Source organism: Sphaeramia orbicularis, chromosome 12, assembly GCF_902148855.1.
Source record: "Sphaeramia orbicularis chromosome 12, fSphaOr1.1, whole genome shotgun sequence".
In the NCBI taxonomy this organism is placed as follows: domain Eukaryota; kingdom Metazoa; phylum Chordata; class Actinopteri; order Kurtiformes; family Apogonidae; genus Sphaeramia; species Sphaeramia orbicularis.
The window spans coordinates 6,930,644-6,951,655 of record NC_043968.1 but is presented as its reverse complement, the minus strand read 5'-3'; the positions used below and the strand labels follow the sequence as shown (position 1 = coordinate 6,951,655).

General features: G+C 41.7%; 1 protein-coding gene across 2 annotated transcripts in view; it reads right to left on the bottom strand.

Annotated features, from left to right (window-relative positions):
* stxbp1a (syntaxin binding protein 1a) overlaps positions 1 to 12,043 on the bottom strand; it is a 101,901-nt gene extending 89,858 nt beyond the window's left edge. For both annotated transcript variants that reach the window (XM_030149135.1, XM_030149136.1), the window contains exon 1: positions 11,950 to 12,043. In XM_030149135.1, the coding sequence (XP_030004995.1) occupies positions 11,950 to 11,986 (37 nt within the window). In that variant the 5' untranslated portion in view covers positions 11,987 to 12,043. The remainder of the gene's footprint in view (positions 1 to 11,949) is intronic.
* Positions 12,044 to 21,012: the final 8,969 nt, after the last annotated feature.

Here is a 21,012-nt window from a genome sequence, read left to right as displayed (position 1 = left end):
TGGTGATAAAAAATAATTGTAGTCAGTGCTTCCATACAACTGTGTCCTTCTCCCCCCCACCATCTGAAGACATTTAAAATGAAAATGTCCATGTAAAAAACCACTACTTTTACACATGTTTATGTCCCCACCAGTGTATTTACAGTTGTGAGTGACTGACAGGAGTCTTAGTCCCACTCATCAGTACTAATACTAATAAGCCCATTAATATGTGATGTTCAGTTGTTCAAAGCAAGCAAAAGGGGCCCTGAAGTGGTCAGAATAAGTTGCACTAACGTATGTTTTGTCCTTTCCGTGTTACCGTAGTCAGTTCGGACATAGAACTAACAGACATGTTTCTTTCACTCTTGTTTGTATGGCCCCAAAAACGTTTGCCTGTGAGTATTTTATGTTCAGTTGTTGTAAGAATGAATAGTATCAAATATCTCTGATGTGAACATTTGTTGCTGAATAAAAAGACGGTGTAAATCTTTAATTAACCTGTAAATGCTAATCGTTAGCGTGTCTATGGATTTTCCCATTCAAGTTAGCATCGAGATAAAATGACTGCTAATACAACATTCACATCGTAAATGAGTAAAGGTTAGTTCAAAGGCTGACATATTAGACCTAAACACAACCAATGAATTTACATAAACTTAGCATGAGCCTGCAGAAAGAATTAGCAACCCATCTCCGACTGCTTGCATAAACAAATTAGCTTAAACATCAGCATTACTTGTAAAGTTCGCCGGTTTTCTCCTCTCAGCTGCACATACACACAGCACCGGTGTGTGGACCGGCAAAATAAAAGCATGAGTTTCAAAATAAGAGTCCGTATGTATAAATCAACTAAGACTTGCTTGGAAGGCAGAACAATAATAAAACGGCGTTAACGCGAGATAAAAAAAATTGTCGGCGTTATTTAATGAATGCGTTAACGCGGTAATAACGCGTTAACTTGCCCACCCCTAATATAAACATAAATATAAACATAAATATAAATATAAACATAAATATAAACATAAATGACCTGATGTTGTTTCAGATTGAGGTCATGTGTCGACACATGCTGTAGCATTGTGTCCAGGTCACAGGTTACATAGAATCTCATCAGTGATTGGTCATTGTGACTGTCAGTCAGATAATGAACCTCCTATCTGTCTGAAAACAGCTGTGGATCAGACAAAACCAGAGTCATGGAACAGATGAACTACAGCCTGAAAACAGAGGGGACCGACAGATGCAGGTCCGTCATGTCCTCCAGACCACGTCAGCTACAACAGTGAAAGAAAATGTACACACTACAGAACACTGCACCGATAACTGAACTGAAATACGTGCAACTAAATACAACCATCCAACTAAAGAAAACAAATGAACGGAATCAGACTGTTTCTGTTTTTAAAAATAAATGTGGCAGTCACCCCTGCCACTAACCCTACACCATAGCAGCACCATACACCACACAGTCACTCCTTCCACATGACAAACAATAGCCAGGTAGCATCAAGGTTCTAATAGTTTTGGATTTTTCATCATACTTTAGTTTTATTTAGTTTTGACTTTTTTTTTTTTTTGTCTAATTCAGTTAATTTTAATTCGTTTTTAGAGCAGGTTTGATAGTTTTGATTAGTTTTCGTTTTCTTGTAAATACTTAGTTTTATTTTATTTTTTTCTTATCTATCAGACAGGATTCTGCTGTTTTCTCCCAAATTTAGTCTCCATGTTGCAGGTAGAGTGGAGATCAGAAGACGACTGGAAACAAGTGACGAGAAGTGACAGACCTGGAAGTGCTGTATGGTGCCGCTAGCTAAAATTGCTCGAGCGAAATAAATCGATTTCATATTAACCTGACATCAACAAAGACGAAAACGAAGGGAATTTTATCCATAATTTTTATCCATTTTAGTTAGTTTTGTAAACACACAATACAGTTCCAGTTATGGTTTTTTTCTTTTAATTATAATTTTTGTTTATTTCAGTTAATGAAAAAAAATGTTCTATTCTAGTTTTCGTCATTTCGTTAGTTTTCGTTAACGATAATAACCTTGGGTATCATCCTACTGATAGTTTGGTGGTGCACACACTGGGCTACACTTAAACATCTGAGTCAGTCTGCTGGGCTGTTTTCCACATGATATTATACAAAAACACACAAACACCAGTAAGGTTGAATTAGGTCTTTAATTATGATAGAGTCTATATTTTGAGAGTTTGTTCCTAATTCTGTTTTTCCTTCACTTACCATAGTGCTTCCTGGTTCTGGGCAGTGGAAAAGGACCCAAAGGGAGCGTCAGGCTGCCTTTTATAGTGCCTGAGTTAAAGATGGAAAAAGACTCAGCCTGTCGGACTGCCCCAGACCAGGTAATCTGAGTACTGACTGTAAATTCTATGGGGGATTGGATGACTCCTTTGATGTAAGTTTAAAACACATAAATCGTTTTGTGAGATAACTATGGAAAATAACCGATGGAGTGAGATGAACTGTTTAATTAGTTCCAGTTACAAATGGTATGGTCCAGTGGGCGGGGCCTAGCCTTTAAATGGAGGGGGTCTGACACAGCTCAGTTAGACAGTTACAGAAAGACTGTGGTGCTGTGCAGACATGTGTGCTTATGTATTTTTTGGTTATTATTGTCATTTTTGCTTATTTCCTGGGATGAACTTTAAGGGAAATAAAGCTCTTCACCTTTTTTTTTAATCAAATGGACTTTGTCTTGTTTTTTCTATAGTTTTTGCAGGTGCCTCTGTTAGTGAGGTCTACATGCTTACTACAGTTGTGTGTATATTTACAAGTGTATGTGTGTATATATAAAAAACGCGTTAATAAATATATTGTTTAAAAAAAAAAAAATCAGACCTTTTCCAGGCAGCCTTTCAGTAACCTACCCTCACTTCAGGTCGAAGTGTGACAATAAACATCTAAAGCCAAGATGCCTCTATGATGGTTTACTTCACACTTATGGATTATCCATTCTTAAAGATCCGGTCAAACGCTTGAACATGTGAACAAAGCACCTGCAGCTCCTTGTTATTGCATTGGCAGGGTCAGTTACTAACGTTGGCTTTTGCATAACACTGTGACCCTTGTGTAACCGTAATTTAAGCATCGGTGTTGCTGCTTGTAGCTGTTGTTACCTCCGCCAAGGAGGTTATGTTTTTGCCAGGGTTTGTTTGTTTGTCTGTTTGTTTGTTTGTTTGTTTGTTTGTCTGTCCGTTAGTGTGCAACATAACTCAAAAAGTTATGGACAGATTTTGATGAAATTTTCAGGGTTTGTTGGAAATGGGATAAGGAAGAAATGATTAAATTTTGGTGGTGATCGGGGGTGGGGGGGGGCCACTGATCAGCCTTGGCGGAGGTCTGCGCTCTCCGAGTGCTTCTAGTTTTAAATCATTTATCACTAATGAACTCAACAAAATATAAGTGAAATGAAGGTTAGAAAACCATTTTTACTGCAATTTTTCAGTTAACTTCTTGTTCTTTGGGGCAGCTGTGGCTCAGGTGGTAGAGCGGGTCGTCCAATAACTGAAGGGTTGGCGGTTCGAATCCTGCTCTATCCTAGTCAGTCCATTGTGTCCTTGGGCAAGACACTTCACCCTCCTTGCCTCCAGTGCCACTCACACTGGTGTATGAATGTTTGGTGGTGGGAGGGGCCGTAGGCGTGAACTGTCAGCCACGCTTCCGTCAGTCTGCCCCAGGACAGCTGTGGATACAGATGTAGTTTACCAGCACCAGAGGGAGAATGTGAGAGCGAATGAAGAATGGATCAATAATGTAAAGCACTTTGGGTGTCTAGAAAAGCACTATATAAAATCCAATCCATTATTATTCTTTTCCCTCTTATTGAACAACTAGAAAAGCACTCAGAGAGCGCAGACTTCCACCAAGGCAGATCAGTCCACTGCCCCCCCGCCCCGATGACCACCAAAATGTAATCATTTGGTCCTTGTGCCAGTATCAACATTTCCTGAAAATTTCATCAAATGGTTTTTTTTTTTTTTTTTTGGTTGCTGCTTTTTCTTGTTTGTTTTTTTAACATTTAATTTTCGTATTTTTATTAATATATTTTCTTCAAACTATATCCTGATGCATCACTGTAAAATGTTTAATGGGTGAAAAGACAGAAAAAACAAAAAGTGAATCACAAAAAAAAAAGGTGAAATCCCTCCAATCTGTTCAAACATTTGTCCACAGCATGTGATTCATTTACAGAAATGTCACGTGTTTGAAACACTCCTTAGCGACACTTGTGAATCAGCGTGAACACTAGGCCGTCATCCGGGCAACAAATGTCCTGCCCCCCCCCCCCCCCCCCCAAATAAAAGTTTCTGAAAGTAGGGGAAAGAAAATGAGGTGCACAACAATGGAAGACATAGAGGAATTAGTGAAGTGTTTTAAGTTTCACTTTCACTATATGGTGCCGTGACTCAGTAGCAGCACTTTGTTCCAGTCAGACTAATGACAACAACAATAAAGCACATTTACAAAAGGAACGAACAACTGGAATGGGATTATTAAGGACTAGTATCAGTACTCGGTATCGGCAAGTACTCAAATGTAAGTACTCATACTCGGTCTGGAAAAAAGTGGTATCGGTGCATCCCTGGTTATTATTATTTGTTCATACTGTATATGTTATATTTTCTGTGCAGATGGAAATATAAAAGACAGTTAGTGTAAACACGCCCGTTTGTACTCTTTTATTCCCTCACCCAATGAGAATCGATAAGAGCAGGGCTGTCAAACTCATTTTAGTTCAGGGGCCATATCCTCCCAAAATGATCTGAAGTGGGCCGGACCAGTAAATTAATAACATAATGATATATAAATAATGCCAACTCCAAACATTTCAATGTGTTTTAGAGTGAAAAAAAGTAAAATTACATTCTGGAAACATTTACATCTATAAACTGTCCTTTTAAAAATGTGAATAACATGAAAAACCATGAAAAAAATTAAATTTATCAAGAAAAATAAGTGCAATTTTAACTCTATTTGGCCTCTGCTTATCATTTACAAATGTAAATGTGCATTACAATTTACAGATCACAATGGATCTGCAATTACAAGATATTTTAGTAACTGGCAGAATATTAGCAAAATTACACTTACTTCTCTTTGGAAATCTCTGGTTTTTCATATTTTTTGTGAAAGGCTAGTTTGTAAATTTACACATTTTCATGTAATTTCACTTTTTTTTTTATAGTAAAACGGAGGAAAACTTTGGAATTGTCATTATTTGTAGATTTTTATGGCAGTATTTTACTGATCTGACCCACTTGAGACTAAAGGAGGGCTTTATATGGGCCCTAAAGTAAAACCATTGACTGTTCATATCTTCAGTGTAATTTTTGCATTTCACTAATTCATCCCAGGGCCGGACTGGACCCTTTAGCGGGCCGGATTTGGCCCCCGGGCCGCATGTTTGACACCTTTGGATAAGAGAATCGGATCGATAAGCAAAATTGACAATGGAATCAGAATTGTTAAATTCTTATTGTTTCCCATCCCGATCTACACCTGCACATATATAATCTAATAATAATAACACATATATAATATATAACAGCCAGTACCAAAGCGGTGTGATGTTAAATATAAATGTTAAAACAAAGCTGCAGTGCTGTTGGTTTGTCTCAGCGCTTGTTTGTTTGTGAAGCTGTATCTTTATTGGATGGGATCATATGGTGTCCTGCTCAGCTCCTGAACGTTAAATAAAGCCCCACGGTGGGTTGGGTTTTTATTAGGGGCTTGTGTATTCGTCTATTCCTTCCCTTTCTCCTGCTCAGGTTGGTCTGTGACTGATGAGATGAGATTTCCCCTCCCTGGGATTGATGCTCATATACAGGCATGAGAAGGGGGGGAGGGAGGGAGGGAGGGCCGAGCAGCGCTGGAGGCCCATCCCCCCCTTCTTCATCCACTGCTGCAGAGAGGACCCATGACGGTAGCGCCCTCCCCTCCCCCCTCCTACACCTACCCCCACCTCCACCAATCGGCCAAACACAGCGCAGGTGTTGCCCGCTGCGTCCCTGCCTTCACCTACTGGGACATGAGTGTTTACACTGCTCTGGAAAAGACGACGCATGACGCCTGCCTGAGCAAAGACCAGCCTTATGTAAGACGGTTAAAAGGCCTAAATAATGAAAGACGGGAAGAACACGGAGAGATTTTTGGCATGTTAAGGTGTGTTGTGTAACGGTGGAGATGGATGGAGGATAAAAACTCCATCCGTTTTCAGTAAGTCTTCATATTCCAAATACTTCTAGTGGTAAAATGAACACATGAACCTTCTCCTTCCGTCAGATGTGCCTTTGCTCTGCACCACTTACATGGACAACAGGCCTGGACATTCACCACGACTATATTCTGATTTATTTTTTACAGTGTTATCCTTTCACCTGACTTTATTTCTGATTAAATGACTCTGATGACTCAACTTATTGATCATAAATCAATCATTTCAGTTGCAAGACATTAAAAGATGCACTGTAAAAAAAAATCTGTAATTAAACAGAATTTTTACCGTTTATTTTACAGATTTTTTCTGTATTTTTAAGATACAGGAAAATATCAATGAAATGACAAAAACAGACTGTGATTTTACATGTCAAATGGAAAATAACATGAAAAAACTGTAACTGCGAATCCTACTATATAATGCACGTTTCGGCCCCGCCCCGTGTCCGGTGTCCATCCAGAGCGTCTTTGTCCAACACGTGTTGCAGCATGGGAGAGCATACGGGTGCAATGCCGCTGTTGCACCACGGGAGGGCACTATCGTACAGGTACAATGCTGCTAGTAACCATACAATTTCCATTTTTTAAGATTTTTTTTTTTTTTCCACAGAAAAATACAGTTAAAATACATTTGCAAATGTATCGTAATTTCACAAATATTTTCTATTTTTGAGATTAAACTGTTAAAGTTTAATACTGTAAAAAAAATAATAAAACGAGATAAAATTACTGACAATTAACAGTAACAGAAGTATTTGTTCTGTAAGTTTAACAAGACTTGCTTGTTAATTGACAAATATTTTGTGTAATTACAGGAGGTTTCACAACAAAAATGTTGAACAAATGTTTTTTTGTGAATGTATAACATGTAAGCCCTATTATTTGTGTTAGTACAATGTTTGTCCATATTTAGAGGTAATTTGATTGTTGTAATACATGTAAATATTCTTTATTAAACATTAAAAAGTCAAAAAATATGCAAAATCTCATGTAAAGTTAGGGCAAAAAACTGTATTTTAATTATGGAAAATTGCCGTATTTTTATGAGATGGTTATTTTCCGTTATTTAACAGTATTTTTTTGGCACCCCAGCTGCTGGAATAATACAAATTTTTTTCTCTTTTTTTTTTACCCTTTTTTTTCCCCCTTTAATTTCTTTTTACAGTGTACTATATACTGATTTTTTTTTTTTTACAGTGTTTGCCTTTCACCTGACTTTATTTCTGATTACATGACTCTGGTGCCTCAGCTTATTGATAATAAATCAATCATTTCAGTTGCAAAACATTAGAAGATGTATCTGAAGAATCTGACAGAATAACCATCATATTTACACTGACAATGCAAATAATGATTATCTGAATATATGATAGAATGCAAAACCTGGGCTATAATTACTTGTTATGATCATTAATGAAATTATTTTAATGGAGGATTTTATACGAGTAATGAATGAAATGTCCTAGTGTAGTATTTTACATTAGTTCTAGATATTATTTCACATATAAAGGCTAGTTTTTCCACCTGTCATTTGTGATATGTCTATAATAGAAGCACCAGGTCCTATTTCAGCCTCCATCGTGTCAAAACAGAGAAATACTGAGTAACTGAGACGCTGGCTGTGTATAGTTGGGTATAAGATGTCCATGACAAATACGTTTACAACACAGAGTTTAGAAAAAAAAAACACAGTGATTCAGCATTTCTACTGGCAGGAAATCACACACTACTATATAGGCTGTGTGTGGATTTTATTTCAGAAATGTGAAACTAAATCAATAAATGAATGAACAGCATATGTATGGCTTTTTAATCTATTCTTGTATTTGATTCTTTTATTTGGGTTTTATTTATTCTTCTGTACAGCACTTTGGTCCACTGCAGTTATTTTAACTCTTTCATGCATGAATTATAAGAACATTAATCAAGATTTTTTTTCCGGAGTGTTTTTATTTGTCTTTAGGCATGTAAAAATAATGCAATTGCCACTTTAATATTTTTTTTATGAACCTATTTTTCATGGCGTTACAAAATGTCCATCATATTTTTAACTTTTGAAGCAAAGAAATGTGTTTTTAACAACATTGGAAAATGAACTACTGTGGGAAGACTATGCAGTTAAACATTTTTAATGCTCCTAATCTGATGTTTTCTCACATTTTAACATATTCTAATACTAGTTGTTACTCACTTAATGGAGATATTATGCAAAAAACCAAAACAACTGTAAATGACACTCTGAGAGCAATTAGCAACTGATTTTGAACATGTTACTGCACATCAATCGATTAACAGTAAAGTTACACTAATGGTATGAAGTGAAGTTGAAATACAGCCAGTCATGCATGGCGTCCAATTTAGTGGACCTGATTAATTACAAATTTCTTCCAATATGAAATAAATATCTGGAATTTTTAACACTGACATTAATCCTTAGATCAGGGCTGTCAAACTCATGTTAGTTCAGTTCCACATTCAGCTAAATTTGATCTGCAGTGGGCCGGACCAGTGAAATAATAACAGAATAATATAAAAATAATGTCGACTCCAAACTTTTCTCTATGTTTTAGAGTGAAAAAAGTCAAATTAAACAATGAAAAGGTTTACATCTACAAACTATCTTTTCAAACAATGTGAATAACATGAACAAACTGAAAAAAATAAGTGTAATTTTAACAATATTCTGCCTCAGTTTATCATTTCCACATGTACATTATAACTTACAGATTACTACAAATACACAAAACATTTAATATCAGGCAGAATATTATTCAAATTGCACTTCTATTAATACATTTCAGGTTGTTCATATTTGTTCAGGTTATTCACATTTTTTGTGAAATTATACTTTATTTTAGTGTAAATACATGAAAATATTTACATTTACAAAAAGAGAAATTTGGAGTTGTGAGTATTTATAGATTATTATGATAGCACTGGTCAACAACAAATTTATTGTTGAAGTTTTTTGAGCTGATTTAGGATAATTTTGGTGTGCTGAATCCAAAAATCACATTCATTTTGCTCAATCAGGTCAGCTTTCTGAACTATGCTACATATTGGCTTTTTAACATTTTTGCTTACATTTATGGGCATTTTCACATCATATGATACAAAATTCTTTCATATTTCTTGCAATAAACGAGTTCTGAAGATTTTACTTTTGCCAATTTATGATTAATGTTTTTTTTAATATTACAGGTGAATGAAATGGCTTCGACTAGAAGATCTTGCAAAAATAAGCCTGACGTATTCTGCTACATCTGCGGTGAATACACCATTGTACCTAACAGGAATCCTGTTAGAAAATGACTTTTTTTCTCTTAAAACCTATTTTGGGTGAGAACTATATAAAAAAATCAACTGATAAAGTCACAAAAATGTAATCAATTTTGTGAGAAGATCAAATTTTTCAAAATCAAATTAGCAAAAAAACCTGACCTGATTGAAAAAAACAGATGTCATTTTTGGATTCAGCGGTGCAAAATGGTCCGAATTCAGTTGAAAAAACCTGGACAACTTGCAAAAAACATTTTTTTGTAACCCAGTGTAGTATTTGACTGGTTTGACCCACTTGAGATTGAATTGGTCTGACTGTGGAACCTGAACTAAAAGGATAGTTAGTATATTAGTGTAATTATTACATTTCACAAATTCATCCCAGGGCCGGACTGGAGCCTTTGGCGGGCCGGATTTGGCCCCTGGGACGTATGTTTGACACCTGTGCCTTAGATGTTACTGGATGCTAGCATATTTTTCTACCTACAGGGGTGTCCTGATATAGAAGGATTTACAAGATATTCCTGGGATGTTCAGCATTTCTGACTTCCTGTCAGCCATCTTGGTTATGAGTAAAAATAAATAAATAAATAAATAAATAAAAGCACTTCCCATGACTGTCCAATAGGTGACAGTGTATGGGATCAGGTACAAGCGTCCCACTGTGATGGCAACTAAAAACCCATAAATATACAGAGAACAGCTTTGGAATAACTGTCCACTCCACTGAGCACTGTGACTGAAAGGGTTCAAGTGTTCAAGTACAAATACAGTTGGATTGGATTGGATATGTCGGATGAAGCAGGTCCTGCAGCACCAGAGACAAGAACCAGACCAGGAGACAAGAACCAGACCAGGAGACAAGGACCAGACCAGGAGACAAGAACCAGACCAGGAGACAAGGACCAGACCAGGAGACAAGGACCAGACCAGGAGACAAGAACCAGACCAGGAGACAAGGACCAGACCAGGAGACAAGAACCAGACCAGGAGACAAGAACCAGACCAGGAGACAAGGACCAGACCAGGAGACAAGAACCAGACCAGAGACAAGAACCAGACCAGAGACAAGAACCGGACCAGGAGACAAGAACCGGACCAGGAGACAAGAACCGGACCAGGAGACAGGGGAGGAGGATGGACCTGGTTTACATGGGGAGTTGGACTTGTACCCAGTTGACCCTGTTCAGGTGCCTCTGCTCGTCCATGTTCAGGCCTGCACCATTTAGTACCCAACCCACACTAAAAGCAAATGAGTCTGAATCACAGGATGGAACCCCCACCTCCCCCTCCCCCCCGGATGGAAGGATGGGGGGATCGAACACAGAGTCACTGGATCGGTGGCGCAGTGCCAATAAAGGGCATGATGAGGATGAGGAGGAGGAGGAGGAGGAGGAGGAGGAGGATGGACCTGGTTTACATGGGGAGTAGGTCTTGTACCCAGTTGACCCTCTTCACTTCCTGCTCCTCCATGTTCAGGCCTGCATCATTTAGCACCAAACTCACACTAAAAACCAATGAGTCTGAATCACAGGATGACATCCCCCCCCCCCCCCCCCCCCCCCCAATGGATGGAAGGATGCGGGGATCGAACACAGAGTCACTGGATCGGTGGCGCAGTGCCAATAAAGGGCATGAGGATGAGGATGAAAGGACAAACACTACCACTACCGGATGATGTGGCCTTTAAATACAACTTTCTCATCTAGGATCCAAATCCGCCATTAAATGTGAAACAGATCTGAGCAGCTGTGTGAACGGATCCGGTTAGTACCGGGCGCTCGTGCTCCATCAGAGGGGTGAGGCTCTGCTCAAACCAGGGAATCCCACAAACGGACACGGTTCATCCACACTCACTGCATTTTTTTTAAAAAACTGAATTGCATCAGATTACACGATCTAATTGGCCGTCCGTCCGTCAGTCTACGGGGGCCATGGTCTGCCGCATCTCCAACACATTTCCTGCAAAAGCACAGTTTACGCATGCGGCTCCAATGCGCAGCGCAGAATAAACGCTGATTAAGGCTAAAGGGCGTATGTGGGCTACATGCAGGCAGCTCCAGGGCGCTCGCATCTTTCTCGAGGACACCTCTATTTTTCCATCATCATCATCATCATCGGGCTCATCTCCGCCTTTTTAAAGCTCATTTCACATCCGCCGCCGCCTTAAATGCATTTGCGCATCCGCAAACTGCAGGAGCCCTGCGGACCCAAGCAGCCTGTGCAGGTTTAGCTCCAGCTTCTGCTTTTACAACAGGATACAATGAGGCACCACCTTCATCACCACCACCACCACCACCATCATCATCACCCAGATGCACAAGCACAGCAGCCATCCGCATCCTGGAAAAACACGCACACACACACGCACACCACCGCACTGGGCGCAAACAGCAGCAGTGACGCATTTCACCCAATTCTGGTCCAGATCAGATAAAGGATGTTCTTACTTTCGCCGACCACCGCCTTTAATCCGATAGGTGCCATGATGCTGCTGGGTGCTGGACGGACGGACTGCACTCCCTCTGCTTCCTCCCTCTCTCTCTCTCCCTCTCCCTCTCCCTCTCTCTCTCTCCCTCTCTCTCTCTCTCTCTTTGCTCACCTCACATCGCTGCGGAGGAGCCTCCACCGCACACGTCAGCGCGTAAAGCTGCGCATCCTCCTCTTATTGGCTGCTTAGAATAATCCCAGAGCCTGTTATTGTCCCACAGCTAAAGCCTGTAAACATACATATGAGGAACATCTGTCCTTTACTGAGCATTAAAGACACTGATCCATGTGTTAGAGATACTATGCACAGAGATACTGCACTGTAAGCCCGGACTGGGTGTTTACTGAAAGGCTTTAATTACAATGAACAGTTTTATTACTTTAAAGTATTCAGTATACTCTACTCATTTGTAGACAGACAAAAAGTACAAACAAGTTTCAGTCCCAGACCAGCGGGGTCCGCACCTGGGGCTGGTCTGTACCTGGTCTGGTGAACAGACGGGTACAGGTGTGGGACTTGTATCTGTCCATGGTAGTTCCTTATAGGGGGGTTTGGTAGTCTGCCGTCCGTGATTCGGTTGGGGGGGTTCGGTAGTCCGGCGTATGGAATCTCAGTGGCGGCACCAAGGGGGGGGGGGCAAATGCCCCCCCCAGTCACAACCTTTGCCCCCCCAGTTGCCCTCCCACCCAGATTTGGGCAAATCTTTGGGAAAATTCGGGCAACGAAGAAATATGAAAAATCCGTCAATGAAAGCGTCCATAACACATTTAGATCCACTTCTAATATAAGTTAGTGAACCTAAGTCTACAGATGTTGTCAGTGATTCTATACATGTGCATGTAGTGGAAACCATTTATACATACGATTTGTCTGATTAGTTGGTTAGGCTATTAGTTTTATTTGGTTTTCAACATTTGTTCACTTGCATACATCAGCATTGCTGTTTGTTAGCTGCATGTTTTTCTGATGTGTTTAGAGAAACATGTGAAAGTAGATTGTACCGATGAAATGATCAGAACAGAAAGTCTGAGTTGTTCATGCTGTAGTTTTTAACAAATACCTTGAATACATGAAGTTTTACCTGATTTTACCTAAAAATGCCCTCTATATAAAGTGTAACGGATAGGCTATACAGTATATATATATATATATATATATATATATATATATATATATATATATATATATATATGTGTGTGTGTGTGTGTGTGTATGTATATATATATATATATATGCACTGCAAAAATCTAAATCTTACCGAGTGTATTTTTCCTCATTTCTTGTCAAAATATCTCATCACACTTAAAATAAGACAGAATCACTTAAGGAGGAACTTTTTTTTTTTTTTTGCTTAATTAGAGCAAAAAAAAAAAAAAAAAAAAATCTGCAAATGGAACAAGTGAAAATTATCTTGGTAAGATTAATTGAAATCAGATTTTCCAGATCTATTGTCTGTAAATCAGTTCTTCTATCTCAGTGTAAAGTTCCTCTGTAGGTGATTCTGTCTGATTTTAAGTGTGATGAGATATTTGAACTAGAAATGAGAAAAATACACTTGATAAGAGTTAGATTTCTGCAGCGTCCACTGTGTTTACTGATATGGAACTAAAACACAGGTGCCAAACATGTGGCCCGGGGGCCAAATCCAGCCCACCAAAGGGTCCAGTCCGGCCCCTGGGATGGATTTGTGAAATACAAAAACCACACTCAGATATGACCAGTCCTTTTAGTTCAGGCCTTAATTCAATCTCCAGTGGGCAGGACCAGTGTCATACCTGCAGCCAGACGTTAGTCTGGTTTTGTCTGTCTTTTATGTTTTGTTTGTCACTTCCTGTTTTATTTTGTTAAGTTTCCCCTCATGTGTCTTGTCTGTCGTCTTTACTTCCTGTTCCCTGATCGTTCTTACCTTTCACCTGATTACCTGTCTCCGCCCTGATTTGCTCCACCTGTGTCTAGTTGTCTTCCCTCCCTTTTGTGTATTTAAACCCTGTCTCTTCCCCCTGTCAGTCGCCAGTTTGTTACTCTTGTAGTACTTACCAGCGTTCTGATCTTGTCTGTCTGTTTTGGATTCCTGTTTTTGACCCGTTTTTGCTTACCCGGTTTTTGCCTACTGCCTGCTCCCTGTTGGTTTTTCTGCCTCATCTGATTCCTGGTTCTGATCGCCTTGCCTGACTTTTGGTACGTGAGTTTTTGCCTTTCCCTTATGTCCTGTCGCCTGATTTATAGCTTACCTGTGTATGACCTGTTTCCGTCCCTGACCTCCCTTTGCTTTTCCCCAGTCGGGAAAAAGACCCCGCTAACCACACAGGGAGACGGGTTGCCGTTCTCGGTCCGGAGGACTGATTCGAAGAGGAAATTACCACCTATTATCCTCAAGATTTTGTCATTTATATTTTTCTTACACCTGTGTGTGACTAATAAATCTTTTGAACTTTACATTTTGACTCTGAGTTCTGCATTTGGATTCTGTGCCTGTACTAGCTCCATAACAGTACAAACTGGCCACATTATGAATCCAGCAGAACTCAATCAGGTCAAGGAGGCTATCCAGTCCCAGGGGCACAGGTTGGGAGGACATGAAAAGACGCTACACTCCCTGGTGGATAGGATGACTCTGTTAGCCACGCAGGTCTCCCAGCTCACCCGTACCCAGGCTGCGGCTGCGGCCGTGTCAGGCGAGAACCAGGCTACCAGTCCTCCTGTTTGGGACTCGGCCGAACCTCACATTCCAGCACCGTCCAAGTACTCAGGTAATCCAGATACCTATCGGGATTTTTTCACCCAGCTCCAGCTTATTTTTGATTCTCAACCCATTCGTTTTTCTAAAGATTCTGTTAAGATCGCCTATGTGGCCAGTCTGTTAGAGGGTTCCCCTCTGAGTTATTTCAACGCGCTCTTTGAGCAGAATTCCCCAGCAGTTCAGTCATTTTCCTCCCTAGTGACTGAACTCAAAAGGGTCTACGACCACCCGGTTCGGGGACAATTCGCTGGTCATCAGCTTATGAGGCTGAGACAGGGAGATCAGTCTATCAGGCAGTATGTGAGTGTTTTTCGTTCCCTAGCGGTTGAATCAGGGTGGAACAACCAGGCCCTGATCACCGCCTTTTTGACCGGGCTAAGCCGCTCCGTGGGCCGTGAGATGGCGCTCCGTCAACAGCTCCACTCCCTGGATGACGTCCTCGCCGAGGCCATCCGGGTCGCTGATCAGGAGTCAGTTTGGCAGACAGATGAGTCTGTGGTTCGCTTTTCGTCTGGCAAGGGGCCCGTTCGGGAGGTGGTTCGACTCCCGGTTACTGAGACAGACGGTGGGAAGGAGGAACCCATGCAACTGGGCCGGACCCACATCTCAGCTGAAGAACGCCAACGTCGCCTGACCGAGGGTCTCTGTCTGTACTGTTGACAAGGGGGACATAGGGTATGTAATTGCCCACTTAAGCCTGATGGCAAGACAAGTGAGGGGTCGCTGTTGAGCAGAACTGTTTGTTTATCCACTGTTTCTCGTCCGTTTCCTGTGGTTCTCCTCTGCTCTGATTCTTTGTCTCTCCAGCACCCCGTACTGATCGATTCCGGGTCCGACGCTAATTTAATGGACCAGAGCCTGGTACAGAAGTTGGGACTCGGGTCGATTCCGATCCAGCGTCCGTTGGAGGCCCGGGCCCTGGATGGCCACGTGATTTGCCGGATAACCCATTGTACCGAGCCAGTCTCCGTTCAGTTCACTGATGGACACACTGAGAGCATTAACTTTCACATTTATGAGTCGGAGTCCCAGCCACTAATTCTGGGTTATCCGTGGTTACAGATTCACGAGCCATTTATTGATTGGGGCACTGGGGAGGTTCAGTCTTGGGGTAAAGACTGTGAGACTCGTTGTAAATATATTAAATTACCTGTATACTCACCCAAGACTCCACAGATCTCCGTGGCCCCGGTTAGTGTTCCGGTAGGGGAGGATAAGGACTTTCCAGCACTGAAGAAGGTTCCCCCGTGTTACCATGATTTAAAGGAGGTGTTTAGTAAATCTAAGGCTACGGCCTTACCTCCTCACCGTTCGTATGACTGCGCCATAGAACTACGTCCTGGTACGTCTCCACCTAAGGGGAGATTATATTCTCTATGTGGGCCAGAAAATTTAGCTATGAAAAAGTACATTGACGAGTCTCTGGCAGCCGGGTTAATCAGACCCTCTTCATCTCCTGCAGGGGCGGGTTTCTTTTTTGTGGACAAAAAGGATAAATCACTAAGGCCGTGTATAGATTATCGGGGACTTAATGACATCACTATCCGCAACCGGTACCCGTTACCGCTGATGTCCTCAGCTTTTGAACTTTTGCATGGGGCTAAAGTGTTTACTAAGTTGGATCTTCGTAATGCCTATCACTTGGTTAGAATCAGAGAAGGGGATGAGTGGAAAACAGCTTTTAACACTCCCAGTGGTCACTACGAGTATCTGGTGATGCCTTTCGGTCTGACCAATGCCCCTGCTGTCTTCCAGGCCCTCGTTAACGATGTCCTCAGGGATATGCTAAATGTTTTTGTATTTGTCTATCTGGACGACATATTAATTTTCTCCCCAGATGAGAGCACGCATGTTCAGCATGTGCGACAGGTGCTCCAGAGGCTCCTCTCCAACCAACTGTATGTCAAAGCTGAAAAATGCGAGTTCCACCAACCTACGGTCTCATTTTTGGGTTTCATCATTTCTGAGGGGAGTGTCCAGATGGACCCTGAAAAGGTTAGTGCAGTGAGAGAATGGCCAACACCATCTTCTCGGAGAGACGTTCAGAGATTCCTGGGTTTTGCTAACTTTTATAGAAAGTTTATCCGGGGGTTCAGCAGTGTGGCTGCCCCCCTGCATTCTCTCACCTCTTCTAAGTCTGTATTCAGGTGGAGCCCTGAGGCTGACAGGGCGTTTAACCGCCTTAAGGTGGCGTTCTCCTCTGCTCCCATTCTGTCCGTTCCAGACCCTGCTCTACAGTTTGTGGTGGAAGTCGATGCTTCTGATTTGGGAGTGGGGGCTGTCATCTCCCAGCGCTCGCCAGCCGACAATAGGCTCCATCCCTGCGCGTATTTGTCAAGGAGACTGTCGCAAGCTGAGATGAACTATGACATAGGCAATCGTGAACTGTTGGCCATTAAGGTGGCATTGGAGGAATGGCGACACTGGCTGGAGGGGACAGAAGTTCCGTTTCTGATCTGGACAGATCATAAAAACCTGGAGTATCTACATTCGGCTAAACGTCTCAACTCCCGTCAGGCCAGGTGGGCATTGTTTTTCACACGTTTCAACTTCACCCTATCCTACCGTCCGGGTTCCAAGAATGGTAAGCCTGACGCCCTGTCCAGAGTTTTCTCCCCTGAAAAGCCTGTCTCTGAGCCTGAAACTATTTTGCCTAGCTCTTGTGTGGTGGGGGCTTTTCAGTGGGGCGTAGAGAGGATGGTCACTGAGGCCCTTAATGACTGTGATGTTCCGGATGGCGTACCGCCAGACCGTCTGTTTGTTCCTCCTCATCTCCGTTCCCAGGTGATCCATTGGGGCCACACTTCTAAGATGGCGTGCCACCCGGGTGTGAGGAGAACCCTGTTTCTGATCAGGCAACGTTTTTGGTGGCCCGCCATGGAGAGGGACGTGAGTGAATATGTGGCCGCATGTCCTGTCTGTGCTGCTTGTAAGGCTTCTAACAAAGCGCCGATGGGGCAGCTGCATCCGCTACCTGTCCCTAAGAGACCCTGGTCGGACATCGCCCTGGATTTTGTTACTGGTCTTCCCCTGTCTAATGGTAACACGACTGTACTCACGGTGGTGGACCGATTTTCTAAAATGGTGCATTTCATTCCCCTACCTAAACTCCCGTCTGCTAAGGAGACTGCGGAGGCGCTGTTGCAACATGTGTGTCGACTTCATGGTTTCCCAAAAGACATTGTTTCCGATAGGGGACCTCAGTTTATTGCTAGATTTTGGAAGGCTTTTTGTTCTCTCATTGGTGCCTCTGTCAGTCTGTCCTCTGGTTTTCACCCGCAGACCAACGGCCAAACTGAGAGACTTAACCAGGTCCTGGAGGTGGGACTCCGTGTGTTGGCTTCCCAAAACCCCGCCTCCTGGAGCCGTCATCTGTTGTGGGTGGAGTTTGCTCACAACTCTCTACCCAGTGCTTCATCCGGATTGTCTCCTTTTCACGTAGTGTATGGTTATCAGCCTCCTGTTTCCTTCATTGGAGAAGGAGGTGGGCGTTCCTTCGGCTTTGGCCCTGATCCATAGATGCAAGAGGACCTGGACTCGGGCCAGACAGGCTCTGGTGAAGGCGTCGGCCCAGTACAAGACCACGGCGGACCGCCATAGGATCTCTGCACCCGTCTACCATCCGGATCAGCGGGTCTGGTTGTCGGCCAGGAACCTTCCACTGAGGATGGAAAGTCGCAAGCTGGCACCCAGGTTTGTAGGCCCATTCCCTATCTCGAAGGTTATTAATCCTGTCTCTGTACGTTTGAAATTGCCAAGGTCTATGAGGATACATCCCACTTTTCACGTGAGCCAAGTCAAACCTGTTAAGGAGAGTCGCCTGGTCCCACCTACCCAACCTCCACCACCACCACGCCTTATTGAGGGTGACCCAGCCTACACGGTTCGGCGACTGATGGCAGCTCGTCGCCGGGGGAGGGGCTTCCAGTACCTTGTGGATTGGGAAGGGTATGGGCCTGAAGAACGTTCCTGGGTGCCGGCCTCCTTCATTTTGGACCCTGACCTGATCCGAGAGTTCCATCAACGCCATCCTGATGTCCCTGGTCCGTCTGGTGCCGTCCCTAGGAGGGGGGGTACTGTCATACCTGCAGCCAGACGTTAGTCTGGTTTTGTCTGTCTTTTATGTTTTGTTTGTCACTTCCTGTTTTATTTTGTTAAGTTTCCCCTCATGTGTCTTGTCTGTCGTCTTTACTTCCTGTTCCCTGATCGTTCTTACCTTTCACCTGATTACCTGTCTCCGCCCTGATTTGCTCCACCTGTGTCTAGTTGTCTTCCCTCCCTTTTGTGTATTTAAACCCTGTCTCTTCCCTCTGTCAGTCGCCAGTTTGTTACTCTTGTAGTACTTACCAGTGTTCTGATCTTGTCTGTCTGTTTTGGATTCCTGTTTTTGACCCGTTTTTGCCTACTGCCTGCTCCCTGTTGGTTTTTCTGCCTCATCTGATTCCTGGTTCTGATCGCCTTGCCTGACTTTTGGTACGTGAGTTTTTGCCTTTCCCTTATGTCCTGTCGCCTGATTAATAGCTTACCTGTGTATGACCTGTTTCCGTCCCTGACCTCCCTTTGCTTTTCCCCAGTCGGGAAAAAGACCCCGCTAACCACACGGGGAGACGGGTTGCCGTTCTCGGTCCGGAGGACTGATTCGAAGAGGAAATTACCACCCATTATCCTCAAGATTTTGTCATTTATATTTTTCTTACACCTGTGTGTGACTAATAAATCTTCTGAACTTTACATTTTGACTCTGAGTTCTGCATTTGGATTCTGTGCCTGTACTAGCTCCATAACAACCAGTCAAATACTATCAGAATAACATAATGACAACTCCAAATTTTTCTCTTCGTAAATGTAAATATTTTCATGTATTTACACTAAAACCAAGGAAAATTTCACAAAAAATGTGAATAACCTGAACAAAAATATGAACAACCTGAAATGTCTTCAGAGAAATAAATACGATTTTAATAATATTCTGTCTGTTATTAAATGTTTTGTGTGTTTGTAGATCCACTGTGATCTGTAAGTTCTAATGTACACGTGTGAATGATAAACTGAGGCAGAATATTGTTAAAATTACTCTTATTTTTTCAGTTTGTTCATGTTATTCACATCTTTTGAAAGGATAGTTTGTAGATGGAAACCTGTTCATAATGTAAATGTACTTTTTTTGCTCTAAAACAGAAAAGTTTGGAGTTGACATTATTTCTATATTATTCTGTTATTATTTTACTGCTCCGGCCCACTGCAGATCAAATTTAGCTGAGTGTGGAACTGAACTAACATGAGTTTGACACCGCTGAACTAAAGAGTAACATTTTTTTTGCTTAATTTAAGCAACAAAAAAAAAAAAATCTGCTAATGGAACAAGTGAAAATTATCTTGGCAAGATTAGTTGAAATCAGATTTTCCAGATCTATTGTCTGTAAATCAGTTCTTATGTCTCACTGTAAAGTTCCTCTGCCGGTGATTCTGTCTGATTTTAAGTGTGATGAGATATTTGGACTAGAAATAAGAAAAATACACTTGGTCAGAGTTAGATTTTTACAGTGTGAGCGTCCACGGTGTCAGCTGATATGGAACTAAAACAACAAAATCCATGAATATTTAAGAGAACAGCTGTCCACTGTGAATGAAAGGGTTAAACACACAGAACCATCAACCACTTCCTCAAGAACATGGAGGGAACATTACTGGAAAAATATAATTCAGTTTTTCATAACTCCTAAAATTACAGCTCAATATGTGTCCAGAGTTCAACCTTGTTGGAGAGAATGTGCAGATGTCAGTGTAAATTAGGGCTGAACGATATGGACAAAATTTCATATCTCGATATTCATGTCAAATATCTCGATATCGATACGATACAATATGACTATGGGTTCGGTGAAAACCAAGCATTTTTCAGAAAAATACTAACATCATAAAACAAAACAATGTGGAAAGTGCAGTTTTATTTATAAGAACTCACTCCAGTCATCAACATTAACATAAAGTACAAATAAATTAAATTTGTTGTGACTTCCAGAGTGTACATGCAGGGCGAGCACGGGGGAAATCTATATCGTTTATATCGTTGCTTTTTCGATATTAATATCTTGAATGTTCATATCTCGATATCGATATGATAACGATATATCTTTCAGCCCTAGTGTAAATCCTGCACATGTCTTTTGGTTTTGTCCTAAACTTGCATCATTTTGAGGATAATGTATATTCAACAATTGTTCAGATAAAAACATGTTTGGTGATGTATTTTGGATGTATTACTGGTAATAATGTAAGAAA